The sequence below is a fragment of the Saccostrea echinata genome, unplaced genomic scaffold (genome assembly GCF_033153115.1).
Source record: "Saccostrea echinata isolate AGI-Se365-2 ecotype Australia unplaced genomic scaffold, CSIRO_AGI_Sech_v1 ptg000117l, whole genome shotgun sequence".
Classification (NCBI taxonomy): domain Eukaryota; kingdom Metazoa; phylum Mollusca; class Bivalvia; order Ostreida; family Ostreidae; genus Saccostrea; species Saccostrea echinata.
Window position 1 is genome coordinate 356,228 of NW_026889866.1, and position 25,073 is coordinate 381,300.

Here is a 25,073-nt window from a genome sequence, read left to right on the forward strand (position 1 = left end):
ATTTTTTTCATGATGGATTGGACTGTTGATGAGCATATAATTTTTCCCTGCGTTGAAAAGTCTCTGACAATATCACTTTACCTATAAAAATATAAATTCAGAAACCACAATACTATATGGTGGGATTTTTAAAGCGGTGATGATTTCAAGTAATTGGTAGTAGCATGTTAAAATTCTAATCAATTTAGCAAAATATATAACTTTGATTAGTCTTTTGTTATCAGGCTCTGGGCCATAAAACTTAGATAAGCTTACTTTTTGATCTTGGTCTCACTTTTACAATAGGAATATACTGTGAGACTGAGATCAAATGTGAGCACATGCAGGGGCGTAGCTTGACTTTAAATTCTAGTGAGGCAAAACCATACATGTAGCAGCAAGATCTAGGTCTGGGGCCGCTTTAAGCCCCCAGCAGGTTCCGGGTGGTGTCATGGGAGGGGGGGGGGGGTTCACTCCGACAGAAGATGGAGTTGGGGGTTTTAAAATGCAATGAAATTTCATTTGCTGTACTGGTTTCTTTATTCAAGACTTCGGCACGATACTACTTATTGTAAAAGAATGTAAAAGAGTTAATAAATATGTTTCCTAAAACTTCTGAAACATGTGAAAGCGCATCTTATTTTATTTTGCTTTTATTTCTTTAAAACTTCAATTCAACATTATAGAACTGCTTAAAATGTTAAAAGAAATGCCATTAATTTTACGTATTATCTGCAATGTATTGTTGATTATGTGAAGGGGTGGTGGTGGTGAAAAATATAGTGAGGCAGTTGCCTCATTGCCACAATGGAAGCTACGCCCATGGAATGTAAGTTTTATGACCATGGCGCTAGATTAAGTATCCTGTTGCTGTTGAAACAGTTTCACTCACACTAAAAAAAAAACAAGAGGCCCAGGGGCCACATCGCTCACCTGAGCACTCTGGCTAGGAAAAACCAGAAATCAGTTCAGTCTTGAAAAGTTTTGATATAAAAGTGGTTCGAGGGGGGGGGGGTGTAATTTGAACTTGAATCTATACTTCAAAGGGATGCTTTTGAATTAATATGACAAATAATGGCTATGTTGTTCTTAGGAAGACAATTTTTATTGATATATCATTTGTACTCCTTTGTATAACTATGATCCCCTGTTATGGCCCCTCTATTCTCTTGGGGGGTCATGATTTGAACAAAATTTGAATCTACATTACCTGAGGATGCTTGCATTTAAATATGACTAATTATTGCTTTGCTGTTCTTCAGAAGAAGATTTAAAAAGGCTTGCTTTTTCCTATGTATTCCTATGTAAAACTTTGATCGCCCATTGTGGCCCCACCCTACCCCTGGGAGGTCATGATTTAAACAAACTTGAATCTACACTACCTGATGATGCACCCATAAAAAAAAAACAATCATGGCTTTGCTGTTCTTGAAAAAGATTTTACAAATTTGTCTATGTATTTTACGTAAAACTTTTATCACCCATTGTGGCCCCAGCTTACCCCCGGGGGTCATGATTGAAACAAACTTGAACCTGCACTACTTGAGGATGCTTCCAAGTAAATATGACCAATCATGGCTTTGTTGTTCTTGTGGAGAAATTTTTACAGATTTTTCCTATGTAATCTTATTTAAAACTTGGATCGCCCATTGTGGCTCCATCCTACCCCCGGGGGTCATGATTTGAACAAAACTGAACCTACACTACCTGAGGATGCTTCCATATAAGTTTCATATTTTCAAGCACAGTGGTTCTTGAGAAGAAGATTTTTAAATGATGCCATTAATTTTTCATGAATTAATGATTATCTCCCCTTGGAAGAAGGTGTGGCCCTTCATTTGAACAAATTGGAATCCCCTTCACCCAAGGATACTCTGTGCCAAGTTTGGTTGAAATTGGTCCAAACAGGGTATTATTTTAACTCGGAATAATTATTTCATTTGGAATATAAAGAATTGAAAAAAATAAGCAACTAAGTCTCCTTACATGTACTTGTAGCTCAGAAGAAAAAAAATGTTGCCTTTATTCTCTGCATTTTGTGTCTAATACAGTATTGGGGTAAAGATTTTGCTTATCTCTCTATAAATAATTTATTTTATTTCTTGTAATATTGTTTTTTTCTTTTTAATTTATTTGTTTGTTTGTTTATTGTTGTGTTTGTTTATTTATTTGTGTAAACAAGGTTGCTTGTATTGGCAGGGGTTAGATGAAAATTTTATGGGGTTAGTTGGCGCATGCCTAAAGGGGTTAGTCGCCGCTCAGCGGCGACTAACCCCTTTGAGCATGCGCCAGTTGAGTTAGTTAAAAATCCTGTAGTAAATCCATATACAATGTGTATTCAGTCTGTACTGTTAATCAGTCCACGCGATGTACAAATTAAACGGTAATTAACACGGTAGAAGTATTTGTACTGTCACACTGCGCTAAAATCTCAAGTATCTTTCATTCTACAAGTATCCATGAATGAAGACTACACATGCCGATATCCTAAAGAAATAACTCGCAGAGAACGAAAATACATACCAATGCATATTCATTACGATAACCGAAAACACTAACAAGTATTTTTACAGTCGTAACAACGATTAAATCCAACAAATAACCAGAGAAATGCGACGATGTCAACACTGCCAATACACTGCAGACAACTCCTGTTCGACGTCACTTTTCGAAGTGCGACGTCACACGTACACTGTTTTCCCGAACTTTCTGTGTCAAAATCACAGGCACTTGTTTCGTATACGGGGCACCCCTACTTATTTTTACCACAAGGTACCTAACTCAATTTCAGGCACCCCCGCTTCAAACTCGTATTTTGTTTATATATTAATCATTAACCTACTTTAAAATGACATCGTTCGCTTCGAAAGACTTTTTTCTTGTCAAATTAATCGTTTCGGACGTCTCTGATCGAGCCTCTTTATTGTAAACCACTTATTTCTTCCTCGAAAATTATCTCGATACAAAATAAGACTACGAATCGGATACATTAACTTCCGGTTGGGTTATAAATGAAGGATAAAACCAGAGACCTCGGAAAGGAATTCTCGTAAGTCTCTGGATTTATCCTACATTTATAACCCAACCGGAAGTTAATGTATCCGATCCGTAGTCTTATTTTGTATCGAGATAATTTTTGAGGAAGAAATAAGTGGTTTACAAAAAAGAGGCTCGACCAGAGACGTCCGAAACGATTAATTTGACAAGAAAAAAGTCTTTCGAAGCGAACGATGTCATTTTAAAGTAGGTTAATGATTAATATATAAACAAAATACGAGTTTGAAGCGGGGGTGCCTGAAATTGAGTTAGGTACCTTGTGGTAAAAATAAGTAGGGGTGCCCCGTATACGAAACAAGTGCCTGTGGTCAAAATGGCGAATAGGCATTGTATGTAATATAAGGTATTCTGTCATCGTAGTACAACACACAAACTTTATTCCTTTAGATTAAAGTTTTCCTTCACTTAGGTAATCAAATATCAGAAGAGGAGACGAAAGTGGGGAGTATTTAGTACAGAAAACAGGTTACAAAAATTTGAAGATCCATGATCCGCCCACTAGTTTCACCCCAGCTAAGAGGTGCATATTTAGTGTGCACATCTTGAGTTTTCAAGTCGATGTGACGTCACAGTCAAGAGCAGCTATATAGTATGACAAGAGCATGATAATGCAGGGAACAGATTCTGTTAAAAAATTAAATTATTTGTATCTTTCGATTGATTTTAAATAAAAAGATCAACATTTAAAAAAAATGATTTATAGTGAAAGCTTAAAGAACGTTAATCGTCAATTATCAATACATTTTGATCCTACGGGGGGGGGGGGGGGGGTTTGGAACCAAATAAGGGGACGACCATTTGATTCTGAGGGGAGGGGGGTAATAAATAATCTGTCCTTTAAAATGTTGGTCTTGGAAATAAATAATCCGTTCTTGACTGGCAAGAAAATAAAGAATTTGTCTTTGACTGATGCTATGAAAATAGTCCTTCACCGACATAAAAAATAAATTGGACTCGGAAAAATTTCCACCCACCCCTTTTCAGAATCAAATGGTCGTCTCCCAATCTGTCTTGCATACACTGGGACAAATAAGGAGGAATGTAACCCAACCCCCAATCCCAATTTTCTCAGATTATTTTTTTTTGTTTGTCAGATTTTTCAAGGAGAAGTAAAAAGTAAATTAAGCTTGATTATCTCTCTCAACTTTGATTTGAATCGACAAAATATTGCCAGCCCCTAAATTATATCCATTATAGCCATATCCTAAATCATTTTGTAATTAAGTAAAACCCGTGAAATAACAGATCGATATATTAAAAAAAAAATCAACCAGATGATTCACGTTGACCATTACTTAGAGAGTCTATATCGATATCCAAATCCGATACCCCCACCCCGATTTTAATAATCACATACAGCACAGTTGAAATATTTAATTTCTTTTAATTTTCTTCTTGAATCTTAAAACTTCAGACAAACCGTGTAGACCAAGGAAACAATTTATAAACGAAATACTAAACAGCTTCACAGAAACCCGATTCTTAAATCAGGGGGCTTCTTAAATCAGGGGGCAATGGTTAGATTTTATTCCCACCCCATTTCCGGCAGGAAAAAAATGGCAGGTTTAATCACAATGTAATAACAAAAAATGGGGTAGAGGTCGGCTTTTCAATAAAAAAAATTCCAGACAAGGCTCTCTGAAAAAAAAGTCACTACATCGAAGGGTTTTAATCTATATGCACTTTCTAAATGTACCTTATATTCAATATCTCTTTCTCCCCTAATGGAGGTTTTTCCTCCGGTGATGATGGTCACAGGATACACGTATTTGGTATTTGGCAGTACTGGAAGTTTCCGAATCACACTCAGCCAATCGCGAAAGAAGTAGACCTTGCAATCATATTTTATGCCAATTATAAATAAAATAAACACACACACACACACACACAATATTTTAGTTTTTCTTTTATTAACAACGATAAATTCCTCCTTCCTGAACAAAGTGTGACATGTAAAACTTTGAATTATGTTTTAAATCCTCTTTTACTTTTTTTTTTTTTTTTTTTTTTTTTGATAAATCCATGCACTAAAATGGAGATGAAGATTATTGCAAGATGTATAGCGATAACCTAATATTATTGTTTGCCGTACACACCTCGTAAAACACAAATGTTGAGATGATGCAAGTTTATGTTTGTGATCAATACATATTCATCTAAACTATACACTTCAAAGTTCATTCAGATACTGTACATGTATTAATTTTTTTCGTAGACAGCAAGAATGAAGGGCAGACAGGACAAAAAACATGCGCCCGATCTTCGATCTTTGAATTTAGACATAAAATTTACTATTAAATTCTGTTTCATTGATAATGTTTTCGCACATTTACGCAAATATCCTTTCTATATTATTGTGCAGTGAAGTATATTTATTTAGATGAGTATTTTTCGTAATTTTATATTTTTCGCATATACGTATGTACATATTTTCTTTCTAAATGTTCTATTGCTTAACTCGAGTTATCTTTACATTTAAATTAAAAAAAAAAATAATGTAACTACAACTCACGCATGCTGTAGAAGACATCAATACATATCTGATTTCATTGTCAAACCCAGAAAGAAGATTATGGTCTCCTTATGTTCATACAACGGAGATCTAGATTGCCATGCTTTTACTTTACAGGGGGAAAAATCACTAAATTAAAAAAATTAAAGTGAACCATTTATGAGGAGCCGACAAAACTATTGCGGGGGGGGGGGGGGGTTATCACTTTCCTTAGTCAATTTCTCCAGATACCTAAATTTCTTTACCAATTCACAACGGATCTGTGTTTCCTGGTGTAATTGATATTGGTTATATTACTGCATGGTGAAATTAATGGAAGAGCCTTATGTGACGACCATTTACACGGATATCTGCTCGACATTTTCTCAAATGAAAAATAATCGATGTTACCCGACGTCTGGACTGTCGACGAAAGTCAGCAGGTACAACGCATTTATCAGGCATGTAGTATCGGGGGGGGGGGGGGGGGGGCTGCCCCCACTTTTTTGCCAGTTATAACCTTTAACTGTTGACAATATTCATTGGTGGTGAATAAAATTTGGCTAGGTAAGTTGTAAAAATCCCCCCACCCTCCAACTTTCAAAAACGATACTAAGTGCCTGTTTATACAAAATGGAGTCGCTGCCACTTGATGTTATTTTTCTTTTAATGAAAAAATATACCCCCTACCTAATTATTAGGTAGGGGGTATATTTTTTTATTGAAAGAAAAATAAATAACGTCAGGTGCCTGTGGTTGCATCCTATTTCTTAAAGATTAGGTAGGGGGTCTATATAATATTTTTTAAATTTTTTATACTAAAAGAAAAATAAGTAACGTCAGGTGCCTGTGGTCGCTTCCTATTTATTAAAGTATTGGATAGACAGAATTGATTGTCCCTTCTGTAGTATGTTTTAGATACATGTACAGGTAAGATCTTAAAATTCAAAGAAGTTAAGCTCCAGACTATAAATAATTATATATGGATAAGTCTCTATATTTTCATGGACGCCTACTCAACACATTCGAGGTAGTACATGTACATGTATTTCCGCTTCTCGGAAAGGCCCGAGAAGTTGCGATTGTTGATCTGAAAGAGACAAACCAAAGCGCATTATGTACAAGCACAATAAAAAAAGGTCCAGAAAACAGAGATTTGTTAGGAATTTTCAAAGTCCCAGGGCTGGGGCATGTATATACTAGTATATACGTCCCTGCTAAGGGCCATAAGCCCATAATTTTCGTAAAGATGAGCCAGTCAACACGAAACTCATACTTGATCTGTAAGACATCAATATCAAAAGAGTTAAGACATACTAAAAATCAGCTCATTATGTACCAGTAGTATCTTCAAGTATAGACATAAAAATCTGGAAAAATGACGGACGGACAGGGGGTAACACTACACTAGACAAAATCGCTAACGCACAAATAAAATTAAAATACTAATTTTCTAAAATTGTTTATGATGTTTTTGAGAAACAAATATGTTATCAAAATAAAAAATGAGACATTTAATGTCCTAACTTATCAATAACTACGATGTTAACTGAAGCGTGACCATTTGTAGAAATAATGAAAATCGTGCTCATACTTTTTGGAGAAAGAAATTTTTATTTTTTTTCTTTGTGTTTGTATTCTTTATGTTTGTACTAACTAAAAACCCAGAAAAAATTACAACTATGCCACGTTTGACTCTGGAAAAGCGTGTCTAAGCAGTTAGCTAGTATGGCGTGTGTAGGGGGTAGCTTTGGAGAAATTTGTATATAAAAAAAATAAAACAATTCATACATCATTCTTTCTTCTAGTGAAGATTAGTTACAATTAGATTAACAAATAAAAAAAATGTTTACTTTAGATAGCCATGGCATTTAATAAGCACCACAAGACAATTTCAAGATTCTTCCACAAAACTGGGGCAACCGGAAGTTAGGTAGACTGGGTATGGACACCAAGGCACTGGATGAATACTAGGCAATATGATAGTCAATCGCTGTATATTATTTGATTTTTCACTCGGAGATTGCTTTTGTTGCAACCTCACGGACCACAATTTGTGATTACCAACTTCATATAGTTGAAAGAAACGATGCGCAGTGCATGTCGGGAAAATGGTTTTCGGGCAAGAAGGTCACAAAAGTTTTTTGTCATGACACTGAGACATTTGTCAATTCCACTGTATTGGGAAATATGGTATATTAGATATACAATACCGATTAAGTAAATGTTCAATTCACAAACAAGAATAACAAGTGGTGCGTTAGCAATTTTGTCTAGTGTATATGTTCCGGACATTGAAAATGCAGAAAATTCAAAGTAAACGTGGAAACAACGGAAAAGTGGCTATCACTACTAGGCATTTTTTGTAGCTTGCCGAAATGCAAAAACAGTGACTCTAGCTTGTCGTTTTTGATCTGCAGATTACACTCGGATGGATCACTGAAAATAAAGACTACTCCCTTGGATGCAAAAAAGTCATGTCATACCGGATTGTTTCAAGTTGAATTGTACTGTATGAAATCTGAAGGAAAAATGATTGAGAAATGATAGAATTGAAATGTTTTAATGATTTTGTTTTCTTACAAAACAAGTGAAGATTAAAGTGAAGTGGATGCGCTCATGTGGAACAGACAGTCATATTGAGACATTACCAACTTTTTATTAAAATACATGTGCGTGATTCTGTAAATGTTAAACTGAAAAAAGATGCACGTGTTTCAAACTTCCTTCATGTCTTTCTTAGCATAAACATTATAGAGCTTCAGTCTTATCATGCAGTCGTTTTGGTTTTCAGTGTACAATGTAGATGGAATTACATGTATTAATATTGAGATCGTCACCTTAGATTTCTGTAAACATGATCTACATTGTACATAATTAAATAATTTATCAGGAAGAAATGCATTTTAAAGTCTAGTTAACTTCTTTTTGCAGATACACAGAGACTGAGACTATATATACGTATCTATGACTTGCATGTTTTTTGTTTTTTTGTTTTTTTGTTTTTTTTTTTTTTGGATTTTATTAAATTAAGAGATTGAGAAGAAATATTTCAACTGATCGTTTGGTTTTGCATACATATATATGTTTCTTCAACTCATCAGGGTCAAATGTTCTTCCTGACAGGTTGTTGAAGTCTTCATCCGGGAAAAAAATTGCTGTCACAATAATTCATTTAGTACATTGTTTTGAAAATAAGAAATGGGTGTCCTTAATATGTTAACTCCATCGGATACAATCGTGTGCTGCTGCTGCTGTCTGCTATAGATAAGAAAAATCCTCATTCAATGCGTGTGTTCTGCAAGGATTAACACCGAGGTCTACAAGTATACGGTTATGAAGGTAATATAAGCGAAGACAATTTTTCTTTATTTTTTGTACTGTTTCACAGGAAGGTTGGAATTTATTCAAAAACTTCTACACGAGAAGAAGAAAACACTTGCTGTGGCCTTCAACTCGACATTTCGATATATCGACAACGTATTATCAATTAACAACAATAACTTTCATTCATATGTTGACTCGATATATCCCAGTGAAGATACCACAGAGTCTGACACATCTGTTTCATATTTAGATATTTTACTAGAAAAAGACGTTAATGGTAACCTAACAACAAAGCTTTATGATAAACGTGATGACTTCAACTTTTCAATCCTCACCTTCCTTACTTATGTAGCAAATATACCCTTATCACCTGCATCTCTCGATACACAAGAGTATGTTCTACCTATGAACAATTTCTAAAACGAGGCAAGCTATTGACAAACAAGTTGATGAAACAAGGATATCAACAGTCTCGTTTGATGTCATCTTTTCGCAAGTTTTACGGTCGACACAATGATCTTGTCAGCACGTACAACTTATCATTGAGTCAAATGCTGACTGATGTTTTTCATACTAATTGTTAGGCCATTATTTATACACTGAACTGTCTATGGGTTTTTCTTTTTTTTTTCCGATCATTCAAGGAGCACACGGCGGGTGTGACCGATTGGCAGGGGATGCTCACTCCTCCACTGGCACCTGATCCCACCTCTAAATTTTGAGGTCCGTGTTTGCTCTGCTCCAAATTTGTATACTTTCATTGGACCTTCCAGATTGAATACTGTTCGTTATCTTCATCTTTTCATACAGATGACAATTAAGAGAAAAACAAATTCCTGAAATACAAGTATACATGTATTCTAATTTTGATAAAACATAACTTTTTGGAATGAATTAAGATAAAGAGCTACAAAATATTTTCCTCGTCTCTATTTATAAACAGGCATGTAGTATTCGGGGGGGGGGGGGGTCTGCCCTCCTTTTCCAAACATACCCCCCCCCCAAAAAAAAAACACCACACACATACGTTCAAAAACGATACTACGTGCCTGATATATATACACAAAGATGTTCACTGCAGGACTTGAACTTATCATGAAAAACAAGAACACTCGCGGCTAGCTTGTTAATCAATAAAAATAATTTTTGGTGATCGAGTTTTAGATGAAATATTTTTCAAGCTACAAAAATAATGTATTCAGATGTCCGCACTTTACAAAATGCAGTGTAAATTTTTGTCAATAGTGCCGCATTTTTTTAAAAGATTATAGTCACAAATGAAGAATCAGTGTATTAAATCCAAGATGCTCTCCTTAATTATTACCACTTCGGATTACATTGTGCATTATACCAAAGGTTTTTTTTTTATTTTATTTTATCCAAAATCTAACATCTAGCGGCTTGACAAGCTTTCCGTTAAATACAGTTACATGTAATATCTATCACCTGGCTGCTAAGTTAGGCTTACAATCAACTCTCTACCATCGACTTACCAGTGATAGAAATAAACAACAGTTCTGCAAAAGGAGACCTGCTACGATCTTGAACACAACCATCAAATAACCCACTTTCACGTAAAAGTAACGGCACATACAGAGAGAGATTTCATATTTACGAAATTTTGATTAATCTACATGTATAAAATAGTATCAAATACAGATATTAAAAATTTTTACTAATCCTTTGTATAGGCATTTTATGTTAAAAATCTTTTGCAACTTGCAAGGGCAGATCCAGGAATTTTTTCCCAAGGGGAAGGGGGGGGGGCTATCACACAAACTAACACCTATCTTACTTGTAAGGGAAGCTCACTCTAACTGCATAAAACCACCCCATTCGGCAAACCTCGGGTGATTCCGTCACCTTCATCACAGAGGTACGAATCGGCCGAGGTGTGCCGAGTGAAAACTACCCAACAAGTAGAACTCTTTAGTATGCAGTGTTTAGAGCTTCTTTAAGAATTCTTGAAATTAAATAGTTGCAATTATAAAGTTAAAAATTAATAAGAGATATGTGTACCAGAACGATCTATAGAAGCCGATACAGAAGATCCCAAGTGGCACCCGCACCCCATCCCCGCAAGTCGGGAAAAGGTGGCTTCTTCTTTAAACTGTTCAAAGTTTTGTGCTTAACCGAGAAAAACACCATGTGTGTAGCATACACTGTAAACTATTATATTTTTTTTCTGCACGTTAATATTTCTTAAGTAGGATAACCCGTAAATGTTATGAAATCTTGAAGATCGTTAGTACTAAATAATAAATACTCAACATAATTTGTGGTTCATTAAACTTCCCATTCAAACAATACATAAGAACTACTGAAAATTTTCAGTTGATAAATAAAAATAAAATCTTTATGTTAAAAATTTTCAATTTCAATGGTTAGTAATAAAATGATAGAACTTTGAATCACGTTGTCGTTTTCCGTAGCATGCTAAAAACGGAAAAGAACATGCATGATCCGAACAATTTGAGTTTAAAGATATACCTTCTTGTATTATCTATCGTGCCTGAAAAAGAAATGTATGGTTAAAGCTGAAAATTAACTGTAGCCCATGTACCGGTATATGCCTATATATTAATATTGCCCACCTGCCACCAAGTTTAAAAAAAAAGTGTTGAACATCTCATAAATCGTTCAATTATAAAATTATTCTATAAGCTAAATGCACAACAACCCAAATCTTCTACTGGATTTGACAATGAAATTATATATAATTGGCTTGAAGACATCTTATGTTTGCAAGAAATGTTATAATTGCTCCAATTTAAACCAAAAAAAAAAAAAAAAAATCAAGCGTAGCAATGGATTGACAGTTAAAACACTTTGAACATGGGGGGGGGGGGGGTTCTTCCATAAGTATTAGCGAATTTTTTTAATTTCATATTTTATACATGTAATTCAATGAGAGTCATTAAATTTTACACAATTACAGGATATAAATTGTGCATGAATGGTGATTAAATGTAAAAAAAAAATTATATTTTTTTAAAATGACCACGAAACACAGAATTTGGTAGAGGATTACAAAAATCGGTCGCATATATACCAAATACAGTATATTTTTTGTTCTGTCTGTGTTTCATTCTATTACATTTAGTTGTCTGTCTGCGAAAACTCTAATATTTCACCTAGGCCTAACTTAAATTTGAACCGTAGTAGGTAAAATTATCAATCACCTTCAATGTATAAATTACTTACGCTTTTTGAAGTGTATTTAGAACAAAGACTCTGTTTTTTTTTCTGCTTAACCGTAATCTAAACATATACAGTAATATACTTGTATGTACATCCATAAATTAATCTGGGCTATCACTAATTTACAGGCCCGTAGGAAGCAATCTTGGGGGGGGGGGGGGGGTACTACCAAAATTCCTTGACAAGCACAATTTTTTTTTTAAATCCATCAGACGCCTTTTTTTTTTTATATAGAGGCACAAGCATCAAATAGCTATTTTTCTATAGTATAAAACATACTGGCAAAATTATTGGGCGTTGGGGTGGCACGGCTCCTGCCATATTTTTTTTATTACACTGAATCGAGCCTTCCAATGTTCTGCAAGAATTGGTAATTGTTTCTTAGCGGCATTAGCCAGTAGTCACTACACTCTTTTTTTGGATAATTCCTTCAGGGCCGGTCTGATTTTAATAAATAAATAATAAAATCAAAATAGTTCATATGTGCTTTATGATATTATTGCTTCCGTGTAATAAAAACCATCACTGAATTGAAAATGATTGAAAAGGGGGGGGGGGGGGGTAAAAGGCTTTGAAATGGAAAGACTATGTAAATAATGTCCAATATGATATAATTTTTTTTTTTTTTTGTGATTATTGAGATATTCCATGTCTTTTTTTTTCAGGGATGATTTTTAAAAATAATTTGCGACTAAGTAGACGACCATTAGATTCTGACGGAGCAGGGGGGGGGGGGGGTATTCATTTCGAACATGTCCAGGGACAGATAATCAATTTTAAGTTAAGAAAAGAAAATTAACCTCTCAAACAAAACTTTATTTCATGTATGTTTGGGAGGAGGCAAAAAACGGTCAGATTATTTATTTCTCCCTTATTTTTAACATTTATTCCCAGAATCTGCCACCACCCCCCCCCCCCTTTCAAAATCAACTGATCTCGTCTCTTAAGGTTAAAATGTAATTATTGTCGATTTATCTTTTCTTTAAATTAATTTCAAAATGGTATTTATCTTCTTTCTAAAAATACAAGCAATGTTCAGCACAGATGTAAGCCTACATATATTTATGGCATTCGGCAAACCTCGGCTGATTCCGTCACCTTCATCAAACAAGTTAGATGAGGTACGAATCGGCCGAGGTGTGCCGAGTGATATTTATGGTTGTGAGTGTGACGTCACATCGACTTTGAAACTCGAGATGTGCACACTAAATATGCACCTCTTAGCTGAGGTGAAACAAGTGGGCGGATCATGGATCTTCAAATTTTTGTAACCTGTTTTCTGTACTAAATACTCCCCACTTTCGTCTCCTCTTCTGATATTTGATTACCTAAGTGAAGGAAAACTTTAATCTAAAGGAATAAAGTTTGTGTGTTGTACTACGATGACAGAATACCTTATATTACATACAATGCCTATTCGCCATTTTGACGCAGAAAGTTCGGGAAAACAGTGTACGTGTGACGTCGCACTTCGAAAAGTGACGTCGAACAGGAGTCGTCTGCAGTGTACACATTGGCAGTGTTGATATCGTCGCATTTCTCTGGTTATTTGTTGGATTTAATCGTTGTTACGACTGTAAAAATACTTGTTAGTGTTTTCGGTTATCGTAATGAATATGCATTGGTATGTATTTTCGTTCTCTGCGAGTTATTTCTTTAGGAGATCGGCATGTATGTGTAGGCCTAGTCTTCATTCATGGATACTTGTAGAACGGAATACTTGGGATTTTTAAGCGTAGCGTGACAGTACAAATACTTCTACCGTGTTAATTACCGTTTAATTTGTACATCGCGTGGACTGATTAACAATACAGACCGAATACACATTGTATAAGGATTAACTATAGGATTTTTACCTATCTCAACTGGCGCATGCTCAAAGGGGTTAGTCGCCGCTGAGCGGCGACTAACCCCTTTAGGCATGCGCCAACTAACCCCATAAAATTTTCATCTAACCCCTGCCATTACAAGCAACCTTGTTTACACAAATAAATAAACAAACACAACAATAAACAAACAAACAAATAAAAAGAAAAAATAATTACAAGAAATAAAATAAATTATTTATAGAGAGATAAACAAAATCTTTATTCAATACTGTATTAGACACAAAATGCAGAGAATTAAGGCAACATTTTTTTTTCTTTTGAGCTACAAGTACATGTAAGGAGACTTAGTTGCTTATTTTTTTTCAATTCTTTATATTCCGAATGAAATAATTATTCCGAGTTAAAATAATACCCTGTTTCCAGTAGTTCTGGAGAAGAAGATGAAATTGTGAAAAGTTTAAAACGACAACGCCGACGACAACAGACAACGGACAAATTTTGATCAGAAAAGCTCACTTGAGCCTTCGACTCAGGTGAGCTAAAAATGAACATACCTCACAGACACATATAATAGGACTTTCAGATCTGGTGTCTAATCGAGAACAGATAATGTCAGCTTTGGATGAAATGGTGTGACCTATTATTAGTGCCTTCTCTGTCCCAATAAATGGTTGGCTTCTAGGAAAAAAAATATATGATTCAACAGATTTACTGATGAAATCAGTCCTCCAAAGGAACTTTTTCTCACCATTTTGAAACTTCCAAGCAGGGGCATTGTTGAGCACATCAGTAAGAAAGATAAGTTCATAAGAATGTCAATATTGAAGAAAAGTAACATATCTTCAGTAGTAAAATAAATTTTCTCAGAGTGAAAGATTGGATTGTTCTTAGCCATAGATCACATTTCTGAGTAAGGGTTAAATATCTGGTGAATTTCCCAATTTTTGACCTGAAAATTGGGGAAAATTCATCAGTTAATTGGTAATTGTATAACTCTTGTGCTTAATTAATTCACTGGTTTATGGCTGTAGCATTTAAAAATTCTAGTACAACTAGAGATCATACTCAATTCCATCAAAAACAAGTTCAACTAGATGCTGTCATGAGACAGTAATACCCGCACTAAGGTGTTTGCCTCTAAATGCCCACTCCTTCATATTGGGCTTACCAAGGAAAAAATCCAAATAATTCTATAATTAAACAGTACATGTATTCGTCAAATCGAGCATAAAATGCTCAGGTGACCATGTGACCCATGAACCTCTTATACGCATTTCATATAGTTACTTAATTCATTACCAGTCTGAAATAACAGAATTTAATTAATGATGTAAATTAGGTTTTGATAAAGGGGGGGGGGGTATAAATTTTTGGCCCATAATTGGAACTTTTTAAATTTATTTTCTCAACAACAAATAATATTATTTTAGTACAAAGCATTTTTGATGAATTTATCAAAATGTGCAAACTTTTTTTAGTATTTGATTAGGCAAAAACCTCCTTGAAAAGCCATACCCAATCAATTTTGTCACCCATCCCCCACCCCCCAACACACACACACAATTTGCCTGTTTATGGAAATAGGCCTAGATGGCAAAGTTATGTTAAAACATCGTTTGTTATGATAATTTAAAATTTGTTCTAGTACTGTACATGTATGTGAACACCTTTTTGAAAATTTCTACATCACATTGGGCTTGCGTCACCCTACCAGTACTAGTACTAGTTTTACCATTATCATTTTTAGATTGCACATGCCATGTGACATGGTGCAGTGTTACATGTATATCAGTGGAAATTAATTCATTTCGTGTTTTAATTGGATTATATTTCATGAAGTTGACAGGACCTATGACAGTCGGTAAGTACAAGTTTAAGTATAGATTGGGGTAAAATAAACCGAAATGCAAATGGTTAGGTTAAAGTTTAAAAAGGATCAAAGATCATCGGCAATCTCCTATGCAGAGTTGTCGTTCGTTTCTCTCTCAGACACTGAATGTATGAGCCGATGGTAGAGAGTGGATCATCGGATGCCACATTCTGAAGAGTTATCTCCCGTTGTCGACATTACATTCAGTTACAGGCACAGATCCGGGAATTTTTTTCCGGGGGGGGGGGGGGGCACACCTCGGTCCAAAAAAAATTCCAGCCCAGAATTTCCTGAGGAGCAGAAAAAAAACAAACAAACAAACAAACAAAATAAAAACAATGATGGTGGGGTCCATGTTTTTAAAGGGGGAGGACATCCAAAGTCATTTTTTATTTGCTTCTGTAAATCAGTATATAGTCCTATTTAAATAACTCTGCAAATTCCAGGGGGGGGGGGGGGGGGGTCCAATCTCCCTAGACGCTCCCTGTCCCTGAAATGACAAATGATCATGTGACTCCTAAATAGTAGAAAACTTTTCCATTTGACTTTACATAATTATGTTTCTTGTGTTATTATGTTATGTCATCTAATGGTTTAAGGTTATGAACCCGTGGAGGTCATCCCCACTCTCTTAATGAACTGGAAATGTTCATAATATGACTACATCAAATTAAATAGAAGTGCATCGATGATAAGATTACTTGACATTTCATTCATGAATTTGGGTCAACCCATGTACCCTCCTAGAATTAGGAATGAAAATCATTCAAAGAGATGGACCATTAAACTATTTGTAAATATATTCACATTTTTTTTTATGTCAAACCAAAGTATTAGACTAGTTTGCATACATGAACAAACAGGGGTCGGGGAAGGGGCAAGGGGAAGGAGTTATCTCTTTACGTCTTAATTGTTGAAAATTCCTAAAATGAATGTTAACCTCAAATCCGACTTGTACGTCTTCATTATTTTTAAGTGGTGGTGTCTCCATATGAGTGAAAAATTCCCAAGAGGGACATTTAACAACAAACAAACATTAATGACTTAAAAAACACAATATACACGTACATGTATATTAGTCAACGGATATACTTCTGGTCATATCTCTAGTTCTCCCTTGAATCAGAAATGATGATATAAATATTTTAAGAATGATTAAGAGTTGAAAAGGTTGTGCATTTTAAAATTCACTAAGCTCTGTGGTTGAATTAGCTATACCAGTTTAGCTTATTTTGCTACTCAAAGCACCTTGATTAACTATTTTTAATCATACTGTTTTCTGAAATGTGAATTTTTTTCAACATGGATACAAGTCATACCTTTTCAGCTTCTGAAAACAATGCATGAAAAAAAAAAACTGCTTTTCAAATACTGTAACTCTTTCCAAGTACTTGTGATCATCAGTTTTTAGCTCACTTGAGTTTTTCTGGTTTTCTAATCACATTTTGTTTGTCATCCATCTGTCCGCCTGTAAGCTTTTCACATTTTTGTCTTCTTCACTAGAACCGCTGGGCAATTTCAACCAACCCTGCCACAAAGCATCTTCGGGTAAAGGGGATTCAAGTTTGTTCAAGTGAAGGGTCACACCTTTTTTCAAGGGGGGATAATCAAGAATTAGTAAAAATTTGGTGGTATCATTTAAAAAAGTCTTATCAAGAACCACTGACTGGGCCCAAAAAGTTGAAACTTTCTTTACATAGACTTAGTGTAGCTTCAAATTTGTTAAAATTATGACCCACTGGGGTAGGGTGGGGCCACATATGGGGATCCAATGATTTACATAGAAAAATGCAGGGGATTTTTTCCATCATAAATCTTCTTCTCATGAACAGCAAGGGCATTATTGTCGTCCGTTTTCACAAAAGGGACCTAAGGGACATTAAATCTCATTTGTCTGTCAGTCTGTCCGTTTGTCAGTCTGTCCGTCTGTCACAATAAATTTAACCTTGGTCATAACTTCTGAATAATAAGAGATAGTGCTTTCATATTTCACATGTACATTACCTACAAGAACTTTCTAAACATACCATGACTTTTGAACCTATGACCTTGACCTTGAAGGTTGACCTACTTTTAAAAAAAATTTAACATTATTTTAAATGATCATTTTGAAAGAGAAGAGATAGGGCGTTCATATTATACATGTATATTACCTGTGACAAGACCTTTCTAAATATATCATGACTTTTGACTCTGTGACATTGACCTTGAAGTTTAACCTACTTTTCAAAAATTGTATATTTCCTTATAACTTTTGATTGAGAAGAGATAGGACTTTTATATTTGAGATGTACATTACCTGTAACAAGATGTTTCCAAGCATGCTATGATTTTTTTACCCCTTGACCTTGATGTTTTACCTAATTTTCAAAAATTTTAACTTTGGTGATTACTTTTGAATGACATATGATAAGGTCTGCATATTTGAAACAATATGTCATAAATAATGGCATCCCATCCACTAGGACACGGAAAGCAGGGGACCACAATTCTTTGAATTTGCCTGTTAGTCATTTTGATATGGAAACATCCTCATATAGTGTAGATTCAAGTTTTTTATGCCCTGCCATGAATATGGCCGAGGCATATAGTGTTTGTCATGTCTGACTTCAATAAAACGTCATATGCTGATACATAATGATGTAAGCTTTTCAACTGCATCAAAATTTTTGACCTTGACTTTTCCTTTGACCTTGACCTTACTTTTCTTAAATTAGTGTCTAGATCAGTTTTGAATAAACAATTCAAGATATATTTATCAAACTTCATATGCTGATATATACTGCTGAGAGATATCAATTGCATCAACTTTTTTGACCTTGACTTTTCCTTTGACCTTGACCTCACTTTTTTAAATTAATGTTTATCTACGTTTTAAATAAACCATTTCTGATATTTTTATTGAACTTCTATGCTAATAGTAAATACATACTGATATAAGCTTTTCAACTGCATCAGCATTTTGACCTCAACCTTTCCTTTGACCTTGACCTCTCTTTTCTCAAATAAGTGTTAAGCTCAGTTTTAAATAAATCATTCAAGATATTTTTATCAAACCTAATATGCTGATTGCAGCCCGGAGGACCGGGCTGCTCTATACATATAAGTTTAAGTGTTGGTATATGGGGATTGAGGTGGGAGAAGTTATTCAGAATTAAAGGCTTTCTAAACATTAAAAAGATTTTTAATCAGAATGTTCTTTCCCTTTATAAATTACGAGATACACAATATATTTACTTCCATAAAGTGAATCTGTAAAAAAATATATATGTTTTTCATATTTAATATATAAAGTTGCTTATCATTTACTATCGAAAAAACGCCAGGTCCCTTTTTTTAGAACATCGAATTTTACTTATCGCATAAAAACGTAAAAATGTACTTTACACAGTTCGTGTTTTATATTCTTAAAGTGAAAGACATTTTTGAAAATAGGTGATGCATGTGTCTGGTTTCAAATTATATTTTATGCAGCCAACATTTACTTGAGGAATTGATAAAGTTTAAAAAGGTATCGTTTTTGTTCGATTTTCATCCGACTATAAGTTTTCAAAATATTCTCGACTATCGTCTCCATCATTTAGACGCATGCCTTTTTCACATATATGGAAGCGGTTTGATGATCAAGACTCATTTCCATTGTTTACTTTATTTATTTCCCGGGCGACAATTGATGGTTACATCAATGTTTTCTAGTATGTATTAGTGAAAGCTATTCAACTGCATCAAAAACTTTTCACCTTGCACTTTCCTGTGACCTTGACCTCCCTTCTCTTTAATTTGTATTTTGCTTAGTTTTAAAGAAACAATCTAAGATATTTTTATGTAAGCATGCACTTATACATAATTTTGTGAGAATTTATCATCTATATCCATTTTTTTTTAGATTTTAGTTTCAATTTTAAAGAAACTGTTCAAGATATTCTCATCAAACTTCATACACTCATACAAATTTTCATCTTGCATTAGTAATATACATTCGGCGGGGCATTTATGTCCTATGAACATATTTCTAGTTTTCAAATCATGACCTCCGAGGATAGGGTCAGGCCACAATAAGGGATCAAAGTTTTATAGAGATTTATAAGGAAAAAAATCTTCAAAATTCTTCTTTTTAAGAACAACAAAAGCATGATTAATTTGAAAACATTCCCAAGAAGTGTAGATTCAAGTTTGTACAAATCATGACCCCATAGGTTAGGGAGGGGCCATTTTTTTCCTGCCCCTATTTGCTATCCACATGGAAATGCAAATTTTAAAACCATTTTATACATCCACAGGACAAAATCAATCATCTTCCAAATTTGATCATGATTTAAGGCTAGTGCATAAAATATAAGGGAAGTTCTGGGAACCAGGATGTTTAAACATGTTAAATATTTATAAAAAAAAATTGACCCCCATTTGACCCCCAGGGGGAAAATAAGAATTCCGAAACCTTACTGCACATCTATAGGACACCATCAACCATCTCCCAAAAGATGATTAGGCTACTGTGTAAAATGTAAGAGGAGTTCTGGGAACCAGGGGCTTTTTGCATAAAAGACGTTATTTTTCGACCCCTATTTGATCCCATCATGAAAATAAATTCTGAAACCTTACTGCACATCAACATGACACCATCAACCATCTCCCAAAAGACGATTAGGCTATTGTGTAAAATGTAAGAGGAGTTCAGGGAACCAGGGGCTTTTTGCATAAGAAACGTCATTTTTCAACCCCCATTTGACCCCCAGGGTGAAAATGAAAATTCCAAAACCTTACTGCACATCTACATGACACCACCAACCATCTCCCAAAAGAGGATTAGGCTACTGTGTAAAATGTAAGAGGAGTTCTGGGAACCAGGAGCTTTTTGCATAAAAACGTCATTTTTTTGACCCTCATTTGACCCCCAGGGTGAAAATGAAAATTCCGAAACCTTACTGCACATCTACATGTCACCGCTAACCATCTCCCAAAAGATGATTAGGCTACTGTGTAAAATGTAAGAGGAGTTCAGGGAACCAGGAGCTTTTTGCATAAAAAACGTCATTTTTTGACCCCCATTTGACCCCCAGGGTGAAAATGAAAATTCCGAAACTTTACTGCACATCTACAGGACACCATCAAACATCTCCCAAAAGATGATTAGGCTACTGTGTAAAATGTAAGAGGAGTTTGAGAAATAAGAGTGTGACAGACGGACGGACGGACGGACAGACATGAGTAACAACAATATACCCGAACTTTCTTTAGAAAGTGCGGGTATAAAAATCATTGATAAGATCCCTTACAATAACTGAAGAACATATACTTACAAAGTATCAAAGCAAAATAGTTGAAGCAACTTTTCAAACAAGGCCTGGTATTTCCATTCTGACACTGCTTTCTGGGGCCTTTCTGCGATAATACTGTGTAGATAAAAGCTAATTTCATGTAGTTTTACAGTCAACCTGCAAAAAATAATTAGTATGTTCTTCATTTTAATGTTTGCTTTTAATAGGTCAGCCTTCCAGTGGTTTCAAGCTAATATGCATTCTAAAAGTTTGTATGATCAGTGACCGACCCTCTGAGATTTGTAATACGTTTAATTGTTGGGGCCAGCTACCCCAATCCCCACACTTTTTTTTATGAGGTTGCAGGTACACTCTTTCCCACCCCATTTTAAGTGTAAGGTATATACTCACCCCACCCCCACCCCACCCACCACCCCTCCCCCCCCCCCCCCCCCCAAAAAAAAAAAAGAAAATTGGAGTGACCCCTAAAACATAAAGTGTATTCTCTCTTCCATCCAAATGCAACTTTAAATCTTCACCCCCAGCTCTATTTTAGCAGGGTTTTAAATTAACAGTCGCCCTCTCGCAATTTGTGACTAATGTTCCATGTGGGCGACTTAAAATCGCCCATATGGCGATTAGAAAATTTACAATAATAAATATTTGTTTTTTCAATTTTGTCCGAATGTTTTGTATTTTTCTCTTGAAAAATTTAGTAATCAGTAAAGTGTTTATAATTACCCATAAGAAGTACTTATACATAAAGCGTTTAAGTGATTTTGTCAGGCACAATGTGGCATTGACGGGTCAATGAGCCCAAGAAACCAAAAAGTACTGTTGTTATTTGTGAATGAAAACATGCCATATGCTCTATATATGATATTGAATGATCATGTCAATCTTCATAAACAGAAGAGTTCCACTTCAAATTTAGATAAGTCGTGCATAATGTTTCAACAGATAGAAAAGAAATACCAAGCAAATGATAAAAAAAAAAAAAAATGGGGTTGTTGTTTTTATATTCAATAGAAGGTGTGATAATCTGTGGGCGAATAAATTTTGATGTGGGCCCCAGAATTGCAAGGTTCAGTAGCCCACATGGCTATCAAGGATTACAAGTTAGTTTAAAACCCTGTTTAGGTGTATAATGACTAATCACAATCGAAAAAAAATGAATGCAGTCAGTTGGTCAAGCTGTCAACAAAGCAAAGACTAGGTATAAAAAGAAATGAAGGAAAGCATTACTTAAAGCCTTATGCAGGCCCTCTGGTGCAAAGAGAATAAGGTTAGCTAAGGACAACACCCCTGCCTAATAAACAAAGACTAATGTACCAGTTAGACATACCCAAAGTTAGAAATTTGAATTACTCAAAACACCCTAAATGAATAAACTAGATGACTGTATATTCTAAGGGAGAAAAAGTACTTCTGTTCTGGAAGTTAATTAATGAAGTTCTTATAAATGCATACATGTACAAAGAAAAATTTATTCACTGTATAAATGTTTGCTTCTGAAAGTAATTATATATATATAAGTTTAAGCATTTGACAAAGCTCAATTAACAACTTAACATTTCCCTGCATAAACTTTTTTTTAAAAATCAAAATCAATAATTAAAAATGAAAAAGACATAAAATAATCATGCCCTGTTCACGCGGAAAGCTTATTAAACGTATTTAGTTACTGCAAATTAAAAATATGAACAGTATTCACAAAGAGAATTTAATGCAAATTAATTTAATTCAAATTAATATATTTACTGTGCATCACATTCGCAAATCTAATTAAAATTCAAATTTAATTTTGACACAATCATGCGTAATTGCAAAATTAAGTCACAAGCCAATTGTTGGTTGTCAAATATACATGTAGGTACACATGTACTTATAAATGCTATATTTGAGTAAAAAACACAGAGAAGGTATGTAAATCTCCAAAAATAAAAAAAAATGTACAGATACTATGACACTAAGTCAAATGGATCTGCTCTGCAGAAGGTGACATAATTTGCAAATAACATCATAATAGCCTTACTAAATAGCCTTACAGCAATTAAATTTTAAGGTGCATTATTTACTTCACATTCACAGGCACCTGACGAATGGATGGTGTAACATTCCCCCCTCATTTTCCACTACTGTTAAGTTTTAAAGACTGGCCCTACACGGTATATAAAAATATTAAAGGTAAGAAACATAAATCTTGTAAACACACAGGGTGCCCTGGTTCGAGGGAGATTTACATAACCAATGAAATTTATGTAAGATGTAGTTCAAGGAGATGTTGTCTTACGAGCCTCTTACATGTGCAGTCATACCTAGTCAAAATGATTTATTTGTCCTAAATTTGCATTTATTTACCGAATTTCCATTCAATGGGCCATCAAAACAGGTGGTCATCCAATCTCTCATCAAAGGGCATATTATGCTACAACATTTTACTAGTGGAGCGAAGCAGGTGAGGAATGATAGACTAGGTAATCATGTATTTTTGATAAGTTTTTGTGTCTAATAAAAATTCTCAGAAGGGGGGGGGGGGGGGGGGAGAGAGAATGGTTGTTACACCATCCATTTATCAGGTGCCTATCTTCATGTTGACTATCGTGTAAACGCAATTTAATAAGCAATAGTTTAATTTGCATTATTTTACTTCACATGGATTTAATGAAAATTAAATATTTAATGCACATTTGTGTCAATATAGCTGCAATAATGTAGCCCTCCCCTTTCTTGGGGGGGGGGGGGGCAAATTTTAAAAAATGGAGAGGGTTACATTGTTGCAGCTAATGTCAACAGGGCTTTAATACTGAAAGGAAAATCTACTAATACTATGGGGAAAGGCTACTATATCTGTATCACAGATATGTTTGTGACTTGGTAAACTGTCTTACCATTGCATATTTACTATCCCTTCTTTTTCGTTTAACCTCATCGTCATTATCTGATTTTCATCTGGACTCCATTTTTTCCTCAATTTCTCATATGTGCCCTTTCTCTCGGAAATGTCCTCTATCGACTCGTAATCAAATTCAAAATCACAGGCACTTACTAGATTATCTACATTTGTAACAGAATCGCTTGAGAGACGAAGTAAGCACCATCTATTTAATATAATTTTCAATACCTCCTCCTGGAAAAAGCGAACGCCAAGTTGATCAACGAGATGAGGGGTCCATTCACAATAATTTATATTTTCTGTCACATGGTCACCTGAATGTTCTGATATTGGTGAATTAGTTGCCATTATCAGATTATCATCCTCTCACCGACACAGTTGGTTTTATAATTTATTACATATATATGCATTGCATGCCGATGTGCGCATAATCGGCATATTTCTTATATTTCTTTCACTTTTTCCTGAAGAAGTTCCAAAAATTTATGTCATCTCGATCCCGATTAAATTTCGAAAGCCGTACTTCTCGGGCCTTTAATAAACGTGACAAGCGAGAAAATGTGTGTGTGTTTGATAGTGAGGGAGGGTGTGTGTGTGTGTGTGTCTATTTGTTTGTTTGTTTGGTTTTTTTTTTTCAAAGCGAGAAGTGGTAACTAAGCGCGAAACGTTACATTTTATTTCAAGAAATCTACAAAATTAATAATACAAATATGTGAAAAGGGTTTAAGGACCCTCTCTACACCAGTGCAAAATATTTTTGGGACATTGAGAAAAATATATTGAATAAAGGTGTTAATATTGAGCTTTTCTATTTAATTTTCACTATATGATACCTGACATTTACCCCCAGGAAAAATGCTCAAACACAACACAGTATCAGTGAATAGAAATCACTGTTATTTACCTCCATAGAGAAAATATATGTACATGTAAATAACATGTTCAATTAATTTATCTTGGCCTTTTAAAATGTTAAGAATACTTGAATTTATTACAAATTGAGTAATATACTGTAAATTTTTATTTTTAATAATTTAAATCTAAGGGCAGATCACTCTAACTGCAGAAAAATACCATAGAATCAGAACTCTTTAGTGTGCAGTGTAGAGAGGGTTCTTAAAACACGGACTCCCAAAAATATCAGAAGTGAGATCAGGGGGTCGAC

General features: G+C 34.7%; 1 protein-coding gene across 1 annotated transcript; it reads right to left on the reverse strand.

Moving 5' to 3' along the window:
- LOC133177324 (uncharacterized) lies at nucleotides 1–24,207 on the reverse strand. Its single transcript, XM_061312378.1, has 4 exons — nucleotides 23,904–24,207; nucleotides 21,055–21,189; nucleotides 14,439–14,562; nucleotides 1–81 (listed from the first exon to the last, which is right to left on the reverse strand). Exons 1-4 carry the CDS (start codon nucleotides 23,948–23,950, stop codon nucleotides 73–75), a joined length of 315 nt encoding a protein of 104 aa, XP_061168362.1. The 5' UTR covers nucleotides 23,951–24,207; the 3' UTR covers nucleotides 1–72.
- Nucleotides 24,208–25,073: the final 866 nt, after the last annotated feature.

What these genes read in the sequence shown, in the direction of transcription:
- LOC133177324 (XM_061312378.1), bottom strand. Translation starts at nt 23,950, where the DNA reads ATGACGATGAGGTTAAACGAAAAAGAAGGGATAGTAAATATGCAATG. An exon ending in GGGATAGTAAATATGCAATG is followed by an intron (nt 21,190 to 23,903) that starts GTAAGACAGTTT and finishes TATTTTTTGCAG; the next exon opens with GTTGACTGTAAAACTACATG. An exon ending in CTATTTTGCTTTGATACTTT is followed by an intron (nt 14,563 to 21,054) that starts GTAAGTATATGT and finishes TTTTTTTCCTAG; the next exon opens with AAGCCAACCATTTATTGGGA.